The sequence below is a fragment of the Rhinolophus sinicus genome, chromosome 2, assembly GCF_057876585.1.
Source record: "Rhinolophus sinicus isolate RSI-liver-muscle chromosome 2, RSI-T2T, whole genome shotgun sequence".
Lineage (NCBI taxonomy): Eukaryota > Metazoa > Chordata > Mammalia > Chiroptera > Rhinolophidae > Rhinolophus > Rhinolophus sinicus.
Genome location: NC_142502.1, coordinates 51,862,229 through 51,883,598, shown reverse-complemented (window position 1 = coordinate 51,883,598; position 21,370 = coordinate 51,862,229). Strand labels below are relative to the sequence as shown.

The following is a 21,370-nucleotide window of genomic DNA, read 5'->3' as shown; positions in this document are numbered from 1 at the left end:
TAATATATTTTAGCAATAAAGTAGTTTTTTATTTAAGGTATGTGCATTTTTTAAAGACATATGCTACTGCACAGTTAATAGACTACAGTGCAGTGTAAACATAATGTTTATATGCCCTTAAAAATGAAAAAAAAAAACTTATGATATTCACTTTATTGCAATATTACCTTTATTACAGTGTTCTGGAAATGAACCCACAATATCTCTTTGACTATACCTGTACAGTTAAAATCCTTACCAATCACCAATCTTTATGGATTATTAACTCATGGCCAGTTTCATTTTATATCTACTGTCACCAACTTCCTTGTCACCTGTATTCTTTTGAAACAAATCCTAAATTTCATATTATGTCATGTATACATATTTCAATATTTATCACTAAAAGAAGGGGACTGAAAAAACACACTGTTATTATCACACAGAAAAAAATATATAATTTCCTAGTTGCATCAAATGTCCAACCAACAGTACATATTTATATTTTGCTTATATATTTATAAGATATAATATTTCAATGTACTATGAATAAATAAAGGCTTATGGTATTATTTGCTCATTGCAATTTACTTGTTTAAATTCGTATCTAAAAATGCTTTTTCATTTGTGATTAGTTGATATATATATTATACCCTGATTTATTTACCCATTCCCTGTTGATGCATATAGGCCATTTATAGTCCAGATAATAGATGCTCTTGGGGTAAAAATCATTGTGTATCAGCCTGTTTCTGAAGTTAGAGTTATGTCTTTAAAATTCTGGGTGTGGCATTGCAGGGTTAAGTGCTATGGAATATCGAAGGCTCTTGCAGTCTTGACTAGTCAGTGGTCCACATTTATTTAATGGAAAAGTTATTTGCTTATGATTTCTGTCTTAAATTTTTCTTCTATTAGACATTTAATTTTATTGTATAAGCTTTTTAAAAATAAAAATCATCCTCTCTGGTTTTAAGGAAGAAAAAAGAACGAAGAGAAATAGAAAAGAAGGGAGGGAAGAAAGAGGGGAGGGAGTGAGTGAGGAAGGGAGTGAAGAAAGAAGGAAGAAGAAAAACAAAGGACTGAAGAGAAAGAGAGAGAGAGAGAGAGAGAGAGAGAGAGAGAGAGAGAGAGAGAGAGAGAGAGAGAGAACAATTTCAATTAAATGACAGATGGAAAATTCTAACTTTTATCTTAGGAAACTTTTTCTTATCTGCATCTAGTTTTCTACTATCAGACATCTCAATTGTAGCAGTTAGTTTTAGAAAGATTTTTGTGTGCTGCTTTGCAGTTTTGGTGTTTTTAACCTTTATAATCAAATTTACCTCTGAGTTCTTCAAGCATTCTTAAATATACAATGCTATATTATTAAAACTTAATAAACAAATATGAGAACAGCCTCAATTTTTATTAACAAACATAGGGAAGGGGTCTCAGCTCAGTTATTATACCTGAATTATAGGAAAAATCAAATATGCTGGGAGGAAATTGCTGTTCCTCAGTGATATTGGCAGAAAACCTTGAGTTTATTGTAATTATCAAGAGAGTATTTTTGTAGGGGCAGGTGATCATACAGGCAAGGAGCAAGGCTCATGTCACAGGTTCAGAAATATTGTGACCACTTTGTTTATTTCTATTATTATTTATATAATACTAAATTATCACATTGTGGCTCTGATATTTTAAAAATATTTAATAGGTTGTATAGTATTTTAACAAATTCTAAGGCACAATTAGTTTTCTTGCAATTGAATTTGAACAAAATAATTTCTAGAGATCACATTTATAGGGTAAAGGTAAGAGACTAAATAAAAAAGTGGTATCATTTTATTATAGTGGAAAAACATACTGAGAGGTGCAATGACACAAATTTTCTCTTCTAAATCTGACACCTTTTGTTTATGGTTGAAGTGTGCTTTCACGTGCTGTTTCTACAATTCTGCAGGATTTTCTGGAGAGAATCAACAGGATGATTAAAATGTGAGGGTATGGGGAGGGTTAGAAACATTACCTGCTGCCCCTCTCATGTACCCTGCTGTTTCCACCCACAGCCTTTGTAACAATTCCCTCTTCCAGGAGAACACTGCTCAGCTCTCACAGGGCCTTATCCCTGAGCTAACTGAAATCTTGACTCAATGTCATGACATTGGTGAGGTTGTCTCCATCCACCATATTAAAAAAATACAAAAAAAGTTCCCCTTTTCTCCCTATCACACTCTCATCCTCTTACCCTGTTTTATCTTCCTTTAAGACACACTATTCACTACCTGAAATTACATCCTCTATTTTTTCATGCTTTGTTTCTGTCTTCTTCATTTTGTCTGTCTTTACCAGTACTGCAAGTATCTAGAACAACATCTATTATAGAGCAGCCACACAAGAATAAATATTTGTTGAATGAATTAGTGAATTCTTCAATGATGAATTATTGAATATATAAGTGAATGAATAATTTCAGATAGATAGCAAGATTTTAAGATACCCTCACACCTCAAAAATTTTAACACAGATTAGATAAATAGTTATAGTTACACCTTTACAGAACTTAATTGAAAAGTACAGATTCAGGGAATCTCATGAGTTTTGGGAACCAGAGAAAACATGTTACCAAATGCATTTTTTTGTTAGAGTTCATTGTAAAGAGGTCCACATGCAACAGTAGCAATGGCTAGTTGTTTAGATATATATGTACATATTTTTAATATACAGAGTTCTTTCTCATGATGTATATTAACAGTTTACTTGTGTAACAAATATTAATATGTACATTGTATTTGTTCCAAGCATTATAACACAGCTTTTGAATGTTGGAAATTAAGTAAGTTTGTATTTTAAATTTAACCAATTCAAAGAACGTTTTGAAAATTCTGTAAACCTATTCATGAACAAGTTCTGGGAAAGGTACATTCTATGTAGCAAAAAATTATTTTTCTTCTGTTGGGAGATATACAGAAGAGATGGTTGTAATTCTCTACGAGTATAACAGATGTCTTTAAGTAAGAATAAGGGTATACAGTATAATTATTTCCTGTTCATTTGTATTTTACATGGAAAATGAAATAGAAGACACTGAGCTTGGAGTGACTTGCAGTTTACTTATGTGGCTTACAAGTGTTAACCATCATTCAGCTTTTTGTAATAATCTCACATTCAAAAATGTACCGCTCTAAATATATGGTGATGGGAAGAGAACTGACTCTGGGTGGTGAACACACAATGTGACATATAGATGATGTATTACAGAATTGTACAACTGAACTCTGTGTAACTTTGCTAACAATTGTCACCCTAGTAAACTTTAATTAAAAAAAAAAAAGAAAAGATCACAGTTTTTTTGCTGTTGTTTTTTGTTTTAAATTTAGTAATTAAGAGTAGATAATCTGGAGCTATAAAATGAGCTATAATGCTTATCACTTTTCCCTCTTGAGTCCATTGTACTTTCTTTAATAATGACTATGGAGTGTTTATGTATTGGTCCCATTTCAAGTCTAGATTTTATACAAGTAGTATAAATTCTAATAATGAATATCTTTTTATATTAACCAATTAGAACAGCAATTGGGCAAACCAGTGAAATTGTAAACTACTGTACCTTATATGTACTTCAACTGAAGTACTTTTTAGGCCTTTCCATGTTAATCTTCCCTATTCTGATGTGAGTACCTGAGAAATGAGCTGTCATAAACACCTCTTAATACTTTGCCCCAGTCCTGGTGCATCATAGTTAAACTTTATAATCATTTGTAAAGGGATGTTTGTTTTTGTGACAAATATTCTAAATAAATTAATTCTAAAATTATTCTAAATCAATTAATGTTGTTTTAAAAAAAATGCATCATAATGGAAAATGTAAAAGCATTGATTATTTACAACTGTTATAACTTACCTATTATTTGTAAACAGATCCTGGAAATCCGGTGTGCTTATTCCATTATCCACTGTGGAATGGTGTACCAGAGCAGAATTATAAGTTCACAATTTCATTAAGAAGGTTCCTTGTAGTTCATAGTCACCCATCTCAGTGCTAGTAGTTGTTTCTTGGTTCACTGGTTGTGTTCCCATAGCATTTAAACTGGGAAATGAGAAAAAGTTTACCAAAAAATATATAGGTGAAATAATAGCTGATATCAGTAACAAGAAATTCTGTGAAAGTTTTATAAGTTCAAGAAATAACATGAAGTTTTAAATAATATTTTGAGTTGCTTTTAACTTTCTATTTTGAAACTTTGCATATACATTTGTTTCAAAGAAATCTTTTATCATCTCTCTCTCATGAAATATGTGCTTGATAAATATGTAATAACAGTGAGTTTGAATAATATTCTGGATTTTTCCTTCTTTTGTTCTTATGTACGTTTAAATATAACTATAAGAATTATAGAATGTATAATAATAGAACATGATTCATATTTAGGTGATTGTATTTGGTAGGATAAAATATTTCACTTATACTATAATTTTAAAATATGTTCATTATTTTATTATTTTAAAAGCGGGAAGTCTGTAATACCCAAAATACAGAAAAGAAAATATCAGGAACATCATCATTCAGTGCTTTGCTCTTGAATAACAGATATGCTAAATTCCACTTTGGAGTACCGATGTTCATGATTTCAGATTATTTTTTAATAGAAGTTTAGTTTTCTTGCAATTAACAATGAAAAAAAACCCTCAATTTCTGTATACCTATTTTCTTTCCAAGGGAGTTATACTAACTCCAGAGAGCATTAAAATATAAATCTCATAGAAATATTGGAGTGTGAGAGAGTTATTTTGACAATTTTAGTATAGGGATATTAATATTTATAAAACATCCAATTGAGAATTTACAATGAAATCAGATCTAGGTGGGAATAAAACAAAACAAAACAAAACAGAATCAATTAAAGTTTTCCCCATACCCAAAATATCAAACTTTAGAAACATTTTGGAGCCATGGCTCTTTTGAAGAATTACCGGTTGAGAATTTTATTTTTCATTCTGTCAGTAATGGCAAGTTTGGTAGAGTTAGACAGTATCATTTGAAATTATCAGGAGATTTACTTAAGCATTAATAAAGTAACAGCTGCTGAAGCAGCAGTTGAACTACTACTGTTTGTGTTTAATTTTTTTCTTAATTGCCCAGACTTAGGCCCTATAAGTGTGAAAGCAGTATCTGTATTTTTAACTCAATTGCCTACTTTACTTTCCGTTGTATACTGTATGGTTATTACTTGGTTTGGTGAAAAGCAACTAAAGGCATAGTTCTCAAATAGAAGCTTATGTCTTGGTAAACTTACATGTAGATTCTAGGTTGTGTACTCTATAAAATGTATACAATTTATAGAAGCTTGAAGTTAGTTTTTCACATACATGAAACACACATAACTTTAATCTCATCAAATATTTTTCTTAAACACAACTTAGTGAGTACTAACATGATGGTATGAGGTGATTTCTTATTTATTATGATAACAAAAGCCTCGTTTGCCACAGGGATATTATATGAAACATTTCAGCAATTATTTACTATTATTTCAGTTATATAAATATATAAATCATGCACATTGAAAATTTTAGTGTGGTAAGAAGACAAAACTCAAGAACACTGTCTTCTGTAAAGAAGTTTAGGGAAGTACTGGGGGAAGAATTAGCAATAATGATAGTTTTATTTATTCACCAATTCATTTTTAAACAAATGTTTAATGACTACTCTATGCCAGGCATTGTGCTAGGCACTAGAAGTACACAATTGGGTAACACAGAGAACTCCTTACTCAAACGGAACTTACATTCTGTTGGAAGAAGGTTGACAATAAATGGCAGACTTTCAGGTCACGATATGTTTTTGAAGAAAATGAAAACATGGTAAGGAGACAGAGAGTGACAGAATGAGTGATCAAAAAAGATCTCTTTGAGTGACTGACATCAGAACAGACATGTGAATGAAGAGAGATAATAAGCCATGTGGATATATAAGGGGCAAGCTTTTCAGGCAGAAGGAATAGCAAGTAGAAAGGCCTTGAGACAAGAATGTGTCCACATATTTAAAGATTAGAAATGCAGCTAGAATTGTTGGAGCAAAAGTAATCCAACTAAGGCCAGAAGTGTGATATGATCTGATGCTGATGAAGTAGCCAGGGGTCATCTCTTATAATACTTCATATTCTGAGATTAGATTTGATTCTATGTGTGATAGAAATCGTTGGAGCATTCTGAGCATGAAACAATAACCTGATATGAGGTCAGACAATTAAGTTCATGAGCTTGTTGCAACGATGTTGCTAACATTTTTTGATATCAAAGGGGTTATTCATTATGAATTTGTACCAACTGGAGAAACAGTTAACTAAGTTTACTATTTGGAAGTGCTGAAAAGGCTGAATGAAAAAGTTAGATGAAAACTACCTGAATTTTTTTGCCAACAATTCATGGTTCTTGCATCACGACAATGCTCAGCTCACAGGGCAGTGTCTGTGGGGGAGTTTTTAGCCAGTAAACTAATAACTGTATTGGAACACCCTGCCTACTCACCTGATCTGGCCGCCAATGGCTTCTTTCTTTACCCGAAGATGAAACATTGAAAGGAAGACATTTTGATGGCATTCAGGACGTCAAGGGTAATACAAGGACAGCTCTGATGGCCATTCCAGAAAAAATAATTCCAAAATTGCTTGGAAGGGTGGACTAGGAACTGGCATTGGTGCATAGTTTCCCAAGAGGAGTACTTCGAAGGTGACTATAATGATATTCAGCAAGAAGGTATGTAGCACTTTTTCTAGGATGAGTTCGCGAACTTAATTGCCCGACCTCATATGTGTTTTAAAAAGAACTTTCTGGTCTTTGAATGAATACACTCTAGTCAGATAAGAATGAAAGCAGGGAACCAATAAGGAAGTTACTGAAATTGTCCAGGAAATGTGACGTTGTGACTTCAGGAGGTGGACAGTAGTGGAGGGTGGTATCATATATAAGTGGCTATGTAGCATTTGAATGATTTAAATATAAGTGAATCAAATTTCCATAAAACAAAAGACAAAGTATTTGTTCATATTATACATTCCATATAGTTTAGGAAAGTGTGATCTCACTTATAAGTGACATTGATATGCATAATTAATTAACTTAAATGTCTTAATTAAGCTAGTTAAAATATTTCCAATTTGTTCATCTGCACTTACTACTTTAATAACTTACTAAGCATTTCACAACACTGTGGGGGGTGGGAATCAATGTTTAGAACTGGTTTTTCGTTGTTAAATTGTAAGAACTTTAAGAAGGATTCATAAGAGGTTTCATTGACAAGATCATGTATTATAAAATAATATCGTTATGTTCTTTGATTACTAGTACTTCGTAAATGTTTCTCAACGTGATCACATTTGAGGTCATTGTGTCATTCATGAATATAAGCTTTGTTATCTATTTTTTGTATTACATATTAGATATTAGACCAAAAAATAATGTCACCATTGTTCTGTGAGACTTTAGTCAAAGGATTGCTATTAATTATAGAATTCCATTAAAAGAATTATTCTGTTTTCTCTAGGTGGTTAGTTCACTAGAAATTATATTAATGTATAAATAAATCTTATTTCTATAGTAAAACAGGATAAAAAGTTTAATTTTAAATTCTCTGAGGGGTTTTCTTTGAAAAGTTTAGTAAGTTAAATTGAAACTATATTCAGCAAACATTTACTATGCAGTTCCTTGGTGTCAGATTTATCCTGTGCTCTAAAGATGTTAACTTATGATCAGAGGACTGAGTACGACAATTTGGAAGAGTTTCACATAGACTGATAGACTATTAAATTAATATTTATTAAATTAATAAGGTTGGTGCTGTCCAGGCACCTTTGTAAAATTTCTAGAGAGGACTATTTTAACATTCCCTTAGTTCAGCATTATGTGCTTTGATTGAAGGGAATGCCTGCGAGTTTCAAAGTGCTTAAACTCTCATAGGAACAACACAGTTACAACGGTATGTACGTCCAAAAATCTCATCTCATATTAGTTGACTTATACGTGGAAAAAGATCAGAAATAATGCATCGTAAAGTATTGTTATGTATTCAGTTACACGATTAAGTTTACTTGGGCTATAAAAATACACATAAGAGACATGGATGTTTATCGAATGTTCAGAAGAGGCTTCACAGAAGGAAACGGACCGGATATGTGCCTTATGGAATCTGTGTAGTGGAGACAAGGAAAGATGATTTTGGGCAGATGATTTTCTATATTCTATAATATAGAAATAGTATAGAAAAAAAAGTTATGATGCATTTGAATGATTGTACAAGAAAACTTGTGAGAAATGAGTATGGTTAAGTCACCTTTGGAGCCATACTTTCCTTAAACTCTAATGATTCTTTTTGATCTGTAAAAAGGAAATCAGACTACAAATCTGGTAGAGTTGTCGTGAGGATTAATGGAAGTGATATAGGCAAAGAATATAACTCAGTCTTGGCCCATATTGGATACATTTAATACTAGCTAGTACTACGTATGATATTTCTTTTTCCTGCTGCTGCACCCTCCCAATTCAGTCCTTTGTCATCTCAGACTCTTTCTTCTGTTGTAACACCAATATAATTGTGTGTTAAAGCCTTCAAAGACCAGTAAGACAGAAGAATTGAGCTCTCCCTTTCCTTTGTACTATTCATATGACACATAATTTAGTTATTTTTTATTTTGCTGAAATAGATTTTTAAAACAATTTTGACCACTGACTTTTTCTAATATAAGATTACTTTTTTCTTTAAAGTAAAAAATCAATTACTAAATCTATTTTTCGCTAAATCAAAGCTTGTATCTAAAGAGATAAAAAGTTCTTAGATTATTTAATCAGGCTCTTTTCTTCCCTGCTTTGTCTTTAATACTATGAGATTTGATGGGAAAATACCACATCTACCAATACAAACATTTTTAATATAACAACATGTTGATTAAATTTCAAAATTATTATATTATTAATAAACTTGTAATGAAGTTATATCTTATTTATAGAGGATGTTATTGTGTATAAATAAATGTTCATCTTTCCTGCTGCAAGATAATCCTTGGGATTGTTTAAATGGACTTAAAAATATCTTTGGTGTGCAGTTAGAGATTGCTTATATTTGATGATATTTGATAAGTTTTATGTATTTACTATTAATAGTAACAACCAAATTCTAATTAATTAATCGACATAACACATTAAATCCTACTTCAGATATAGTTAAAACAACCCTTTGATATTTTAAAAAAATTAATAGACTTTTTTAGAGACGTTTTAGGTTTATAAGAAAATTGTGCAGAAAGTGGAATTTCCATCCTACCGCAGCCTACCCACCCCCACAGTTTCCCTTATTATTAACCCCTTCCATTAGTATAATACATTTGTTACAGTTGATGAACCATTATTGATACATTATTATTAGCTAAAGTCTATAGTTTATATTACGGTTCATTTTCATGTTGTGCAATTTTACGGGTTTTGATAAATGCATGGTGTTATGACCCACCATGAGAGTTCTCACAGAATAGTTTCATGGCCCTTAAAGTGTTCTGTGCTCCACTTATTCATGTCTCCCCGGTTAACCTGAGCCCTTGGCAACCACAGTCTTTTTAGTCTCCATAGTTCTCCCTTTTTCAAATGTCATGTAGTTGGAATCATACTATGTATAGCCTTTTCAGACTGACATCTTTCATTTGGTGATATGCACTTCAGGTTCTTCCACGTCTTTTATGAATTGATAGCTCATTTCTTTTTATTGCTGAATAATCTTTCATTATATGGCTGTACTACAATCTGTTGATCCATTTATTTTTTATTTAATGTTTAAAAGTGTCTGTTTATATTTTCGGGCCAAACAACTAATTTCTTTTATAATTGAAAGTATTTCACTATAACTTTTTTGTCTTTTTTCCATTTTCATATTTGGAATTAAAATTTTATTTTAGACAAGGCTAAGTAAAATTTGAAATTTGAGGTATGCCTTGTCAATCCCATTAATATAAGCCTATAGAATAACCTTTTTTGAAATAATATAGTGGTTTTGATTTAATATATGTTGTTTGAATTGTTTCTTAACTTTTGTTAATCATTTTGAATTAAAAATATTTTACCAGCTTAAAGTGTATTCGCTTATATGCTTTATATGTGGTGAAGTTTTGCTTTTCCTGTCCCTAAGAAGAGAGAAGTTACAAAGTGAAGTGGCACATAGATAAACTGTGTTGTATGTATATTCAATCTCTCAAACAAGAGAGGTTTACCTGGAATCTTTGTTTCATAAATTATCACTTTCTTTCCATAATAAAATTGTTTATTTTTTCTAACCGTCTTTACATCCTTCCTTTCTGAGAAGTACTGTCTCCTTCCTGTGCAATACTCCATCTGCTTGAACCCTGCATTCACCCTCTAAATTCTCATAGACTGTAATCTGTTTAATCACTGCCCTTCTTTCTGTATATTTTCCTTTTGATCTCTACAAACTCTTTCATAAATGAATGAATGAATGAATGAATGAGTGAATGTTTCCATTATTCTATTTCTGTTTTCTGAGATGCAAGTCATTGTTATTTCTAAGTATAGATTCCAATAGTTTGGGTTTATGTCCTGGTTCCAGTACTCAGTTAGCGCTATGAAAAGGAACACGTTTATAACTTCTCATGAATTCAGTTTCCTTATCTGAAAATGGGAGTAACAGTAGGATTGTGTAAAGGTTAAATGTGACAATTCATGTTAAGTCCTTGGCACAGTGCCTGTTGCATAGCAAATTACTAAATTGATATTTTCCTTGATTTATGAATATGAAATATGATACACTCCCCAGGAACGTGAAGACCTGTTTTTCTTTTCTAATTTTTAGGGAAATGTCTTTCTCTCTCCATAGTTATTCTCAAAGATACTTTATCCAAATATCTGAGTGCTCCCTCTTCCCCCCACACTCTCAATACACAAATGCACACAAACACATATCCAGAATAATAGCGTCAGTAAACCTAGCCTTTTAGAGAAGCTTCTTCTATAAATCCTCCAACAATCCCTGAGCTGAGGAAATAGTATAGGCCCAATTTTAGTCTTTTATATGTCTTTCCATAGCTTTTTTTTTTTAATTAAAATTTATTGGAGTGACAATTTTTAGTAAAGTTATATAGATTTCAGATGTACAATTCTGTATTACATCATCTATAAATCACATTGTGTGTTCACCACCCAGAGTCAATTCTCTTTCCATCACCATATATTTGATCCCCTTTACACTCATATATTACCTCTCTTCCGCCTTGCCCTCTGATAAACACTAAACTATTGTCTGTGTCTATGAGTTTTTCTTTCTTCATTTGTCTTTTTCTTTTGTTCTTTTCAGTTTTATATACCTCATATCAGTGAAATCATATGATTCTCTACTTTTTCTGTCTGATTTATTTTGCTTAGCATTATGATCTTGAGATACATCCATGTTGTCACAAATGGTACTATTTCATCTTTTTTCTTATGGCAGAATAGTATTCCATTGTGTATATATACCACAACTTCTTTATCCATTCATCTGTCGAAGGACACTTTGGTTGTTTCCATGTCTTGGCCACCATAAATGAAGCTGCAATGAACGTTAGAGCCCATATGTCTTTATGGATAAATGTTTTCAGATTTTTTGGATAGGTACCCAGGAGAGGGATTGCTGGGTCTACATAGCTTTTTACAATGAGCATGTCTTCTGTATTCTCTGAAAAATCAGTATATATATATATGGAATTGTGGAAATATAGCTTCTCATCATAGATAGGAATAGATGCCAATGTTATTTTAAAATATTGTAATTATTTCTGTCCCTGTATTAGAGCTTAAGTTCATCCCTGATAAATGTTTATAACATGATGAGTGAAAAGCATTAGTAATTTAACATATATAAGCTACCATGGAAAATCAGCAACTTTATGACAATTGAAAAACTCATTTCCTAATGCAATTTAAGCAAACCTTCAAGGATTTTCATTAAATAATATGAAACAAATTCGAGGGATAGAAAGAAACTCAGGGACAGTAAACACCACCACATTAAAAGATGATTTTCACCATGTTAACTAAAGATAAAAGCTTTTAATTATAATTGATAGTGTTAAAACCAGAAAAAAAAGAGTTGATTATCAGCTAAATAATTTGGGGTAGCTATTATTATTATTATTACCAATTAGAATTTACCAAAGTATTTAGAAAATCATAATTGATGTTAAATGTTTTTATAGTTTAGATTCAAAGTAATTACAGAATGTTCAGTAGCATAATTCAGGTACTGAATGCATAATTGTTTCTTCAGTGTTTTCACCATATGTTTTTTTTCTTTCCCTTTATACTTGCAATATAAATCTTGGTTTGCTAATCCAAAAGCATATAGAAATAAGTGGCAGAGTAAATCAGATACTTCAATTCAGAGTGAAGAATGCTTTAAATGTTAATGCAATCCCTACTGAGACAATTCGCAAGTGTAAAGTCTTTGTTTTAATTTGGTTACTGACTTCTTTCTTGTGACTTAGAACCATTTTTGTTTTTCTTTTTTTTTTCTTTTTTATGTTTACCTCTACAGAAAGCTGACCTTGCAGTTGCTCCACTGGCTATTACCTACGTTCGAGAGAAGGTCATCGACTTTTCCAAGCCCTTTATGACACTTGGAATAAGTATTTTGTACCGCAAGCCCAATGGTACAAACCCAGGCGTCTTCTCCTTCCTGAATCCTCTCTCCCCTGATATCTGGATGTATATTCTGCTGGCTTACTTGGGTGTCAGTTGTGTGCTCTTTGTCATAGCCAGGTAACATGCTCACTTTTGTGATTTTTTTGGCAATTGTTACCTCCTTTTCTAACTAATAATTGTCAAAAGTCACAATCAATTTTACTTTTTCTTTACTTCCCATGGGATGCTGAAGAATAATGAACTTTTAGGAGTCATGTAACTTAATAAAATGTACTATGATGCCTTTTTGGGCAGAAAGCATGCTGGTTGTGTCAGTAAGCTATAATTGTGGTAGAGTTTACATTTCTTAATCAAAACCTAAAAGGAGTCCAAATCACTGTGATCTAAAAATTATTTCTTCATTTTGAAGATTTCTCTTGAACCAGACAGCAAAGTACTATTATCTTTTTACTAAATTGAATTAATAAATCAGTCACAAAAAAACCCCAAGTGGTAAAATTTAAAAGGTGTTTTTCTTTTTTTTTTTTTTTAACAAAGGCTAATTAAATATAAGAATTTTAAATGTCAAAAGACTACCATGATTTTCTACATACAATTCATCATCTTTTTTTCACAGAATAAATATATCACCACAAAAATCTGCTTTATTTTGTTGACACATAGGGTTTTTTCAATCATAGGATCAGAAAGTCAAATGCCTAGTTTGAAACTATGTAGTTTTATATTTACATAATAGTCTTTATAATCTATAATATAGTTTAATCTATGTTGCTTTTGCTACTTTATTGTTATTCTGGAAGTGGAAATCTGTAGTCATTTTTCATTTTGCTTAACTCAGTCTCAAATTTTTAACAGATCATTTTAATATGATTCAGTTTTCTTTTGCCTTAGTTAAGAAGGTAAAGCTATCCCTCAGGACTCAGACCACTATTGTTACTCTAATGAGCTTGAGGTCACATATTCATTACGTATAGACTTTGAATTTTTTTATGTTCTAGTATACATCAAAAAGGTAGCTCTAAATCCAAGATGAATTAGAATTCTACCTGTAGTTTTTCATGTTGGTAATATTTACAATTTATAACTATAAATAAGATTTTTCTGTCCTCTCTTCAAAATTAAGTATTAAATACGTTTTTGGCGGGGTTTAATTACATTAAATAGGTTCTTCTGATCAATTTATCACTAAGGATATTTGTCCTTCCTTGAATTTTTATTTTTTCAATGAAATTATGTATATTTTCCTATCAGTAAAAAACATTTAGTTCACTGAATTAAATAAAAAAGCAATCAATTGTAGAAATAGCATAATATTTATATGTATTTACTTTTTTATAGTTACACACAAATATTTTGATACATTTACACATGAATATTATACAAATTTATAATATTTTACCTAATTGGATCAATATTAACACTTGAATGCTTCAGGCAATGATCATTTGCATTTGACTAAAACTTTGTATTGAAAACACATCTACATATAGCTTTTGTAGCTATATGGTAGATTGTGTTAAAATTTTTATTTGAAGTTTGGAGTTTTCCCACAAAATGGAGAATTTGAAATATGAAGTTCTTAAGTTTTTATCTCCAACTTTACATACTTTGTGAAAATAAAACAGCTTTCTCATTTTTGGTCATCTTTGGACAAAGTATATCCTTTTTATAGTGACCAACACAACCTATCCTGTTTCATATGTATTCAGAGTTCAAGGATTATAGTTTAAATTATTCAATAGCTAGAGAACTCTGAAACCTCCACAGGGCAAACAGAAAAATAAAACTGTAAAATATAGAAAAAGCCAAAATATGGAAAAAATCTTCAGGTACACCTGTTTCTTCTTAATCAATTAAATGAAATTTCTTGGGTAGTATATAAACAAAGCCGGGGGAAACAGTTCTGAGACAATTCTGAGGCAATTATGTGGGTATCAGTCAAGTTGAATTAAGTCTAATTGTAGTTTCCAAGGGATCTTAAACCGAGACAATTGGGTACCTCAAATTCATATTAAGAATTTTAGATAGCCTATTTTCTGAGCCCAAATCTTCTGAAATTAGATTCAAAAGCAAATACTTAAAAGTGGATTCTTTTTCAGCTTAAAAGTACATTTGCAAATAGAGGTATGTGGTATGGATATACACTTACCTAACTTTCAAAATATTTCTATAACTTTCACTTTATTAAATCATCAAATAACATAATAATATAACATCTGTAAAATTATGGTAACTTGTGTTAATTTTACACAAAAGAAATACATCAGATCACTCTATTTGAAAACATAACATTAACTGGTGTACCATTTATTAGTGTCTTTAATTTTTCAAATATTGCTGTTATATTTTGTCATTAGTTAAAAATGATTTATTTCAGCGTCTTATTCAATGATGCAAAAAGTCTCATATATTTTAAAAATCAAGTGCAGCTTCTTCATTCATGGGCAAATTAATAGGTAGACTGTTAAATAATAAACAGTTAGATATCCTATATTAAGTTATAAATAACATTAGATATTCTTGGTAAAATAATACATAATATAACAATAAACCATAGATTCTTTCAGAATATTTTGCTCAACTCTCAATATTAAAATAATTTCATGTAAATATTGCCATATCATTGAAAATGCAGTAAAAAATAAGATTAAAACATAATTTATTGTGTAGTGTCCATTTAAATTCTAAAGTAAACCTCCTAAACCAAATGAACTTGTATAATTAAAATCCAATCTAATGGGTATTGAATTCTTGCTACCATGAAGAAGTTCGTAATACATAAATGCAGACAAAATGTCCAAGTTTCAATTGTAAAACTTAATTACCTTTCTAATTTAAATGGAATCATGATATTTGTTATCAAGATAAATTTGCAGTTTATTTTACCTATAAATAAATACCTATTGACCTTGAATGAAATTCATGGACATATTTAATAGTTATATGAATTTTTATATATTCTATGTATTTTAAATATGCTTTTCTAATACACAACTATAGAGAAATACACAACTATAAAGGAAAGAAAGCATTAAACAGATTGTTAGTTATTAGAATAGTAGATTTGAGGCTTATTGAATTATCTGCTATATCATAATATTAACAATATTAATTTTATGATAAATTAAGAACTGTTCATAATTGTTAGAATTTGTTTTTGTTTTTGTTTTCAGTTGGATTTAAAAGTAGATTGTGATAACCTTTGTAAAATTTCCCCTCACCCTTATTTTATAAGAAAAAGATAACCTATAAAATGCTTAACAAATGCTCTAAAATGTTTAACCAGTTTTAACAATGAGATATATGATCTTATTTGTCTGGCTGGGTGTGGTTTAAAAATGTGTGATCTCTTGTAAACAGTGGTATTATTGTTTATAGCATAATGACATAACCAGCATGCTTACCTGAATTAGCTAAGAAGTCTTATTTAAGAGTAGAGATGAACCTGAGGTACTGTGTTCTAGACATAGAATGGCCTTATCCCAAATATCCTAACAATAGCTCGTGGCTGACAGAGGGTTAGGAAGAAATCTTGTCCATGATGGGCTTGTACTTAATCATATTTACCCCTAAACCCTTTTCCGTCTTTCTATTCTTTTCTTTCTTTGACCGAGGTATACTAGTATAAATATGTTAGTCATATAAAAACTGTTTAGAGAATTCACCCTTTATACTAATAATGACAGGTATTTTTCACCTTGCTTCAAATATTTCCTTTGTTAAAGAACAGATGATATTGATACAATAGATACTATTTATAAAATGAGTCAATTTAAATTCCCATAATATTTTGTATATATATTTTCTTTTTCTTTTAACCATATTTGTCTCCAAGACAACCAGAGCTGTTCTTCTGAAGCATGTAAATCTTGGTCTAGGATTCTTAGTAGTTTGTTACACAGAGATGAATAACTAAAGACTAAACTTAAAAGAAGGGAATAATGGTACACAAATTTCCCTCCAACAGGATTGATGTAACTTTAATAATTATTCACTAACTTTATGAGAACATTGCATATATTATTCTGATATTAGCTTTTAAATATTAAATACAAATAAGCTCTGGAGAAGAAAAACATAACAATGTACCAAATTTTGTATTAAGGCTATTATTGCACAGAAATTTCTTAGGTGACGTAAATGAAGAAATTAACATGGTCAAAATGGGAAAGAGAGTAAAAGAAGGCAAGCAGTATTGACTAACTTGGCCTTCTTAGCAAGAAAACAAATAAAAGAATATTCAATGTGTTAAATACATAACATTAGTTTTTCTAAGTAAAAAAGAATACAGAATTTCTTGTGTGCTTTTGCATTGAATCACTTTGCATTGTTTTTAGAATATTATCTATTGTGTTGTTGAATTAAGCAGCAGGGGATGGCATCCTGAGAATTTGCTCAAGGGTTCATTATTACAGTGACCACCAGGACTGTCTTGACATATATTTTGGCTCTGACATGGTCTGGTCACAAGATGAGAAGGCTGTTGTCTTACTGAGAGTCTTTATACTTGTAAAAGTGTTGTTTATTTCTGTTGGAGCTCAGAGGTAAAGATATTCTGAACATAGTGTTTTCAATGATATAACTGAGTCTAGAAAGCCATGTCCAAAGTGCTTTCATTAACAGCTTTATCTTCACTCCTGACTAGTGTACAGTAGCTTTTATATTCCTGTCACAATGATGGGTGACATTTAATGTACGGTGAAGGGCAACAATGAATTATTATGCACTTGGAAATGGATTACTGTTTTGGTGGGATGTTCAATGTTAAACTAATCTGCTGTCAAAAAACTGTTGTCACATTGAAATGAAATGCCAATTTTGTTGTGTGCTTTTGCCACCAACTTGCCCACCTCTTACTGTAAAACCATTTTGTTTTACCTTTCCATAACAATTTTACATGTAGATGTATTTTACTTTTATTTTATAGTCAATTTTTTTACTCAAGTAAATTTCGGGGAAACCTATCTGTTATTCCTCTTCCCATTTAGTAATTTTCCTACAATTTAATGAACATCTGGTTTGAAATAGTGCTGTTTTACTAATATGCCTTTCACACACAAGCAGGTGATTATTAAAATTGATTATATTAATAGACACCTTAATTATGGACCTTGAGGTCAACATTGATTAAAATTAAATGCACTTTTCAAACTATGTTTCTACAGGAGATGAAGTTATGTCAACATTAGTTTTTCCTTTTTTTTCCTCCCACAATTGTTATTTGGTAAATCCATTATAAGATAATTTACCTCTTTATTATTAATACTTTCAGTTATGTTTTTGGTTGCAAAGTAGACAAGGAGTCACTAACCCATTAAATAATTCTTAATTGGTATAATTAGTAGAACCAAACCAATTGAAAGTAAGGTGAGTCAGTGAATTCTTTTTAGCTATGGTGAATACGGTATGTAGATAATTAATGCAGTAGAGATTTTGACTGAAATCTGCATAGGACAAAGAAGAGAATCTCAATCATCATGAGAGAAAATAAACATATTTGCCACCTCTCAGTTTTATAGTTATGCTAGATATTTATAATAATAAAAGATAAGAGAAAATGTTAAGAAAGACAAAGACAATTTAAAATTAAAGTGCTTCTCTGTAATCTGTAATCAAATGCTTATTGGCATATTCCTTTAAAGATTATTGTACTTGAGTTTATTTCACAAGTTTCTACATATATTTCCAAATTACTTTTTCACAGAATATATTTTTGATTGTTAGAACAAAATTAAGTATAAATACAAGAGCGGAAGTTTGACTTTCTTTTTAAAGTTTTCATATGTGGATTAATTATTTGCCTCTGTATCTTTCCTTGTCTCAATGACCAATTTGAATTCAAAGACTTCTAAAAACAAAAAGGCTGCCTCTCTGTGTAGTCACAGCAAGTGTCTCCACTCAATAAATATCTTGGCCAATGAGCTTCTGAGAATGAAGTCACCCTATGATAATTTGTTTCAATTTAGAAGTTTCACAAATGTCTAGCTCAGTAAATCACATAAACTAATTTTAATAAATTACAGTATATAGAGTCACATTAAGAAACTCAGGAATGCTAAAGACTTGAATCATAAGAAGTAATAGTATGTAAAAAATTATTTTTTCTATGAAAGATTTGGAAAAGAGGGTTAGTGGCTTCTTTGGCAGTTGCTACCATGTCTCATACATTTCTAAAAGCTAATTCAGATTGAAAAACTAATAGGGTAAGAGCAATGCTGCGGATGGCTTGCTTCTCTTCCTTTTTATTCCTTACTTTTCCTTTTTTGGGGGTCATCAGAAGGAAATTCTTTGAGATGATTTTCAAGAACCAACAAGATAAAGAGAACCCAGCATTTTTCACCAAGTGCTGCACTTGTTCCATGTTTTCTATTTTCTAGGTAGCTACTCCTCCCATAGCTGTAGACTAGAGAATTGTGTGTAAGAAGCCATCTCCCTAGATTATTTTGTCTGCGTTAGTTATCAAAACAAAATTGTGCTTCTGTTTTTCCATAGCCACTAGGAAAATGGTTCCCTTGCATTTTGGGAGGTGGGGTTCTCAGTCACCTAAGAAAGGTCTTCACAGTCCAAAACTATCCTAAGAAAGTCAGTGTCCTTTAAAAAAAATTAACAGTGTTCTTTATGAAATATTTTAATCTACAATATGTAGTCAAGAAATGTGCAAGCTTTTATGTGAACATACACCTAGTAACAGTGGAATCTGTGCAGGAATCCAGTGAAAAAAAGATGAGAAAATGAAATGTTCACTCGTTTTTTTAACTTTTTTTTTTTTTTTTACATGTCTTTGTACGATGATTGAGTACTCTACTCAAAAAGAAAAGAAAAACAAAGCACTTGTCTTGAGGAATATAGAGAATTAGGTCATTTTTTTTTTTTTTTTCACAGTAAACATGACACCTGACTTCATAAAAATTTTACCTAGGTAAAGCCGTTCTTTTACTGTGGATTCTTTGGTGTAAGAGTTCTTTCAGACGGATGTTTTCCTAATAGTCTTGTACTGGGCTCGTTGGTTATGTGGAGGAAATCATTGAGGGAGAAAAGGCTGAAAAATAATACATATTGTTTATCAGCAATAGTCAAGTTATATTTGAGAAGCATGAAGAGATTAATTTATTAGCTTCTTTTATTCAGTAATTGTATGTTTTCATGGTTAAAGGAACAAATAGATACACATCACCTCCCCATACCATCCTGGCAAATGAGATTAGAGAGGTTTTCTTTTGTTTAATTCTATTATTGTTTTGCAATTCTAATTTTTCATAAGGAGGAAAATTGTTCTAAAGAAAAGAAAACAGATTTAGAAGAAAACAGAAAACAGATTAGGAAAGGAGCTGGTTTCACTTGGTTCTTTCTGACTATCACGTTAAATTCACCTTCCACTTTTTTCATCCAAGGGTTTAGAAAAAAATGTTGGCTACCTATTTTTTTAAGGATGCTATATTAAATATTTGTACTACATGTTAGCAGTACATTATTTTATAATATTATAACAGGTGATACTTAATAGAATCACCTTTGTTAACTACACATGCAGTGTGTCTTCCTCTTTAGATTTACAAATAAGAAAGCTTAATAATATTTCCAATCACTCGGCACCTAAACAGGAATCATTAGCAAGCCACACATGTGCAGTTTTGCCTTATAAATCTATTCTCTAGAAATGCTCACTTCTCTCCCATGAAAATTACTAGCTGCGTATAGTGAAAAATCGAACTACATTGTGAGCTTTTCTGAAGACTCAAAATACTATTGATGTTTTTATTTATTTTTTCATAATACGTAGGTGTGGGGAAAATATCATCAATATTAATGAAAATGTATGGATGCATTTTTAGTGGTAATTTATGACTTGATTTCTTCATGCTATGTAAAATAATGCACTCTATCCAAATAATTAATGAGTAGGAGATATAGTGTCATCCACCAGTATAACTTCATTCATTAGAGCATGTCACAACACCTTAATTGCTATATTTTTTTACATTCCATTACATAATTACATCATTCAAGTTAAATTGTTTTCATATCAATCCTGTTGGGTGTATATATATATATATTTGGAAAAATATCATCGCTCTCTCAGGTAGCAATAGAAATTTCAATATGGTATTTGGGTAGACAGAGCTTGATAGCATTTTTAAAATATATATAAATAGAATTAGTAAAACAAATGACAACACAAACTATTCTATTGATTTTCAACACTATAAAATGTGAACTTATCTCTGTTAGAAATATGTTAATTTTATACCTGTTATTGAAATTTTGTTTGGAAACCCAGAAATTAACCTGACAACCTTTGTGACAGAAAACTGTATTAATGAAGTTATTATACACATCTGCACTTTAAGCTTATAGTAATTTTATTTTGTCTAATGTACACTGGATTGAGACATAATTTTAGTTTCAATACCTTATAGCATCCATAAACAATAACTTCCACATTCCCAGCCCCGACAACCACTAGATATAACTTAATTTCCTGCTATTCTTTATAAGAGAGAGGTTTAACCCTAAATTATTTTAAAACATTTCCCATTTTCATGTCTGACTACTCCTGAGATGATAAAATGAGGTGAAATGAATTTACAATAGATTTCACTATTAATATAATGGACTTAATATTTGAAGCAAAGGTGAAATTGTAGGTTTTGAATGTTACTGGCATGATAAACATTATAAACAGAATAGGGCTACAACTGTCATCTAAGTTGGTTCAGAATATGCACCTGAATAT

The 21,370-nt window shown here is 30.8% G+C and overlaps 1 protein-coding gene across 4 annotated transcripts in view; it reads left to right on the top strand.

The window, feature by feature from the left end:
- GRIK2 (glutamate ionotropic receptor kainate type subunit 2) overlaps positions 1 to 21,370 on the top strand; it is a 590,245-nt gene that overhangs the window by 431,054 nt on the left and 137,821 nt on the right. For all 4 annotated transcript variants that reach the window (XM_074333337.2, XM_074333338.2, XM_074333339.2 and 1 more), the window contains exon 12: positions 12,530 to 12,753. In XM_074333337.2, the coding sequence (XP_074189438.1) occupies positions 12,530 to 12,753 (224 nt within the window). The remainder of the gene's footprint in view (positions 1 to 12,529; positions 12,754 to 21,370) is intronic.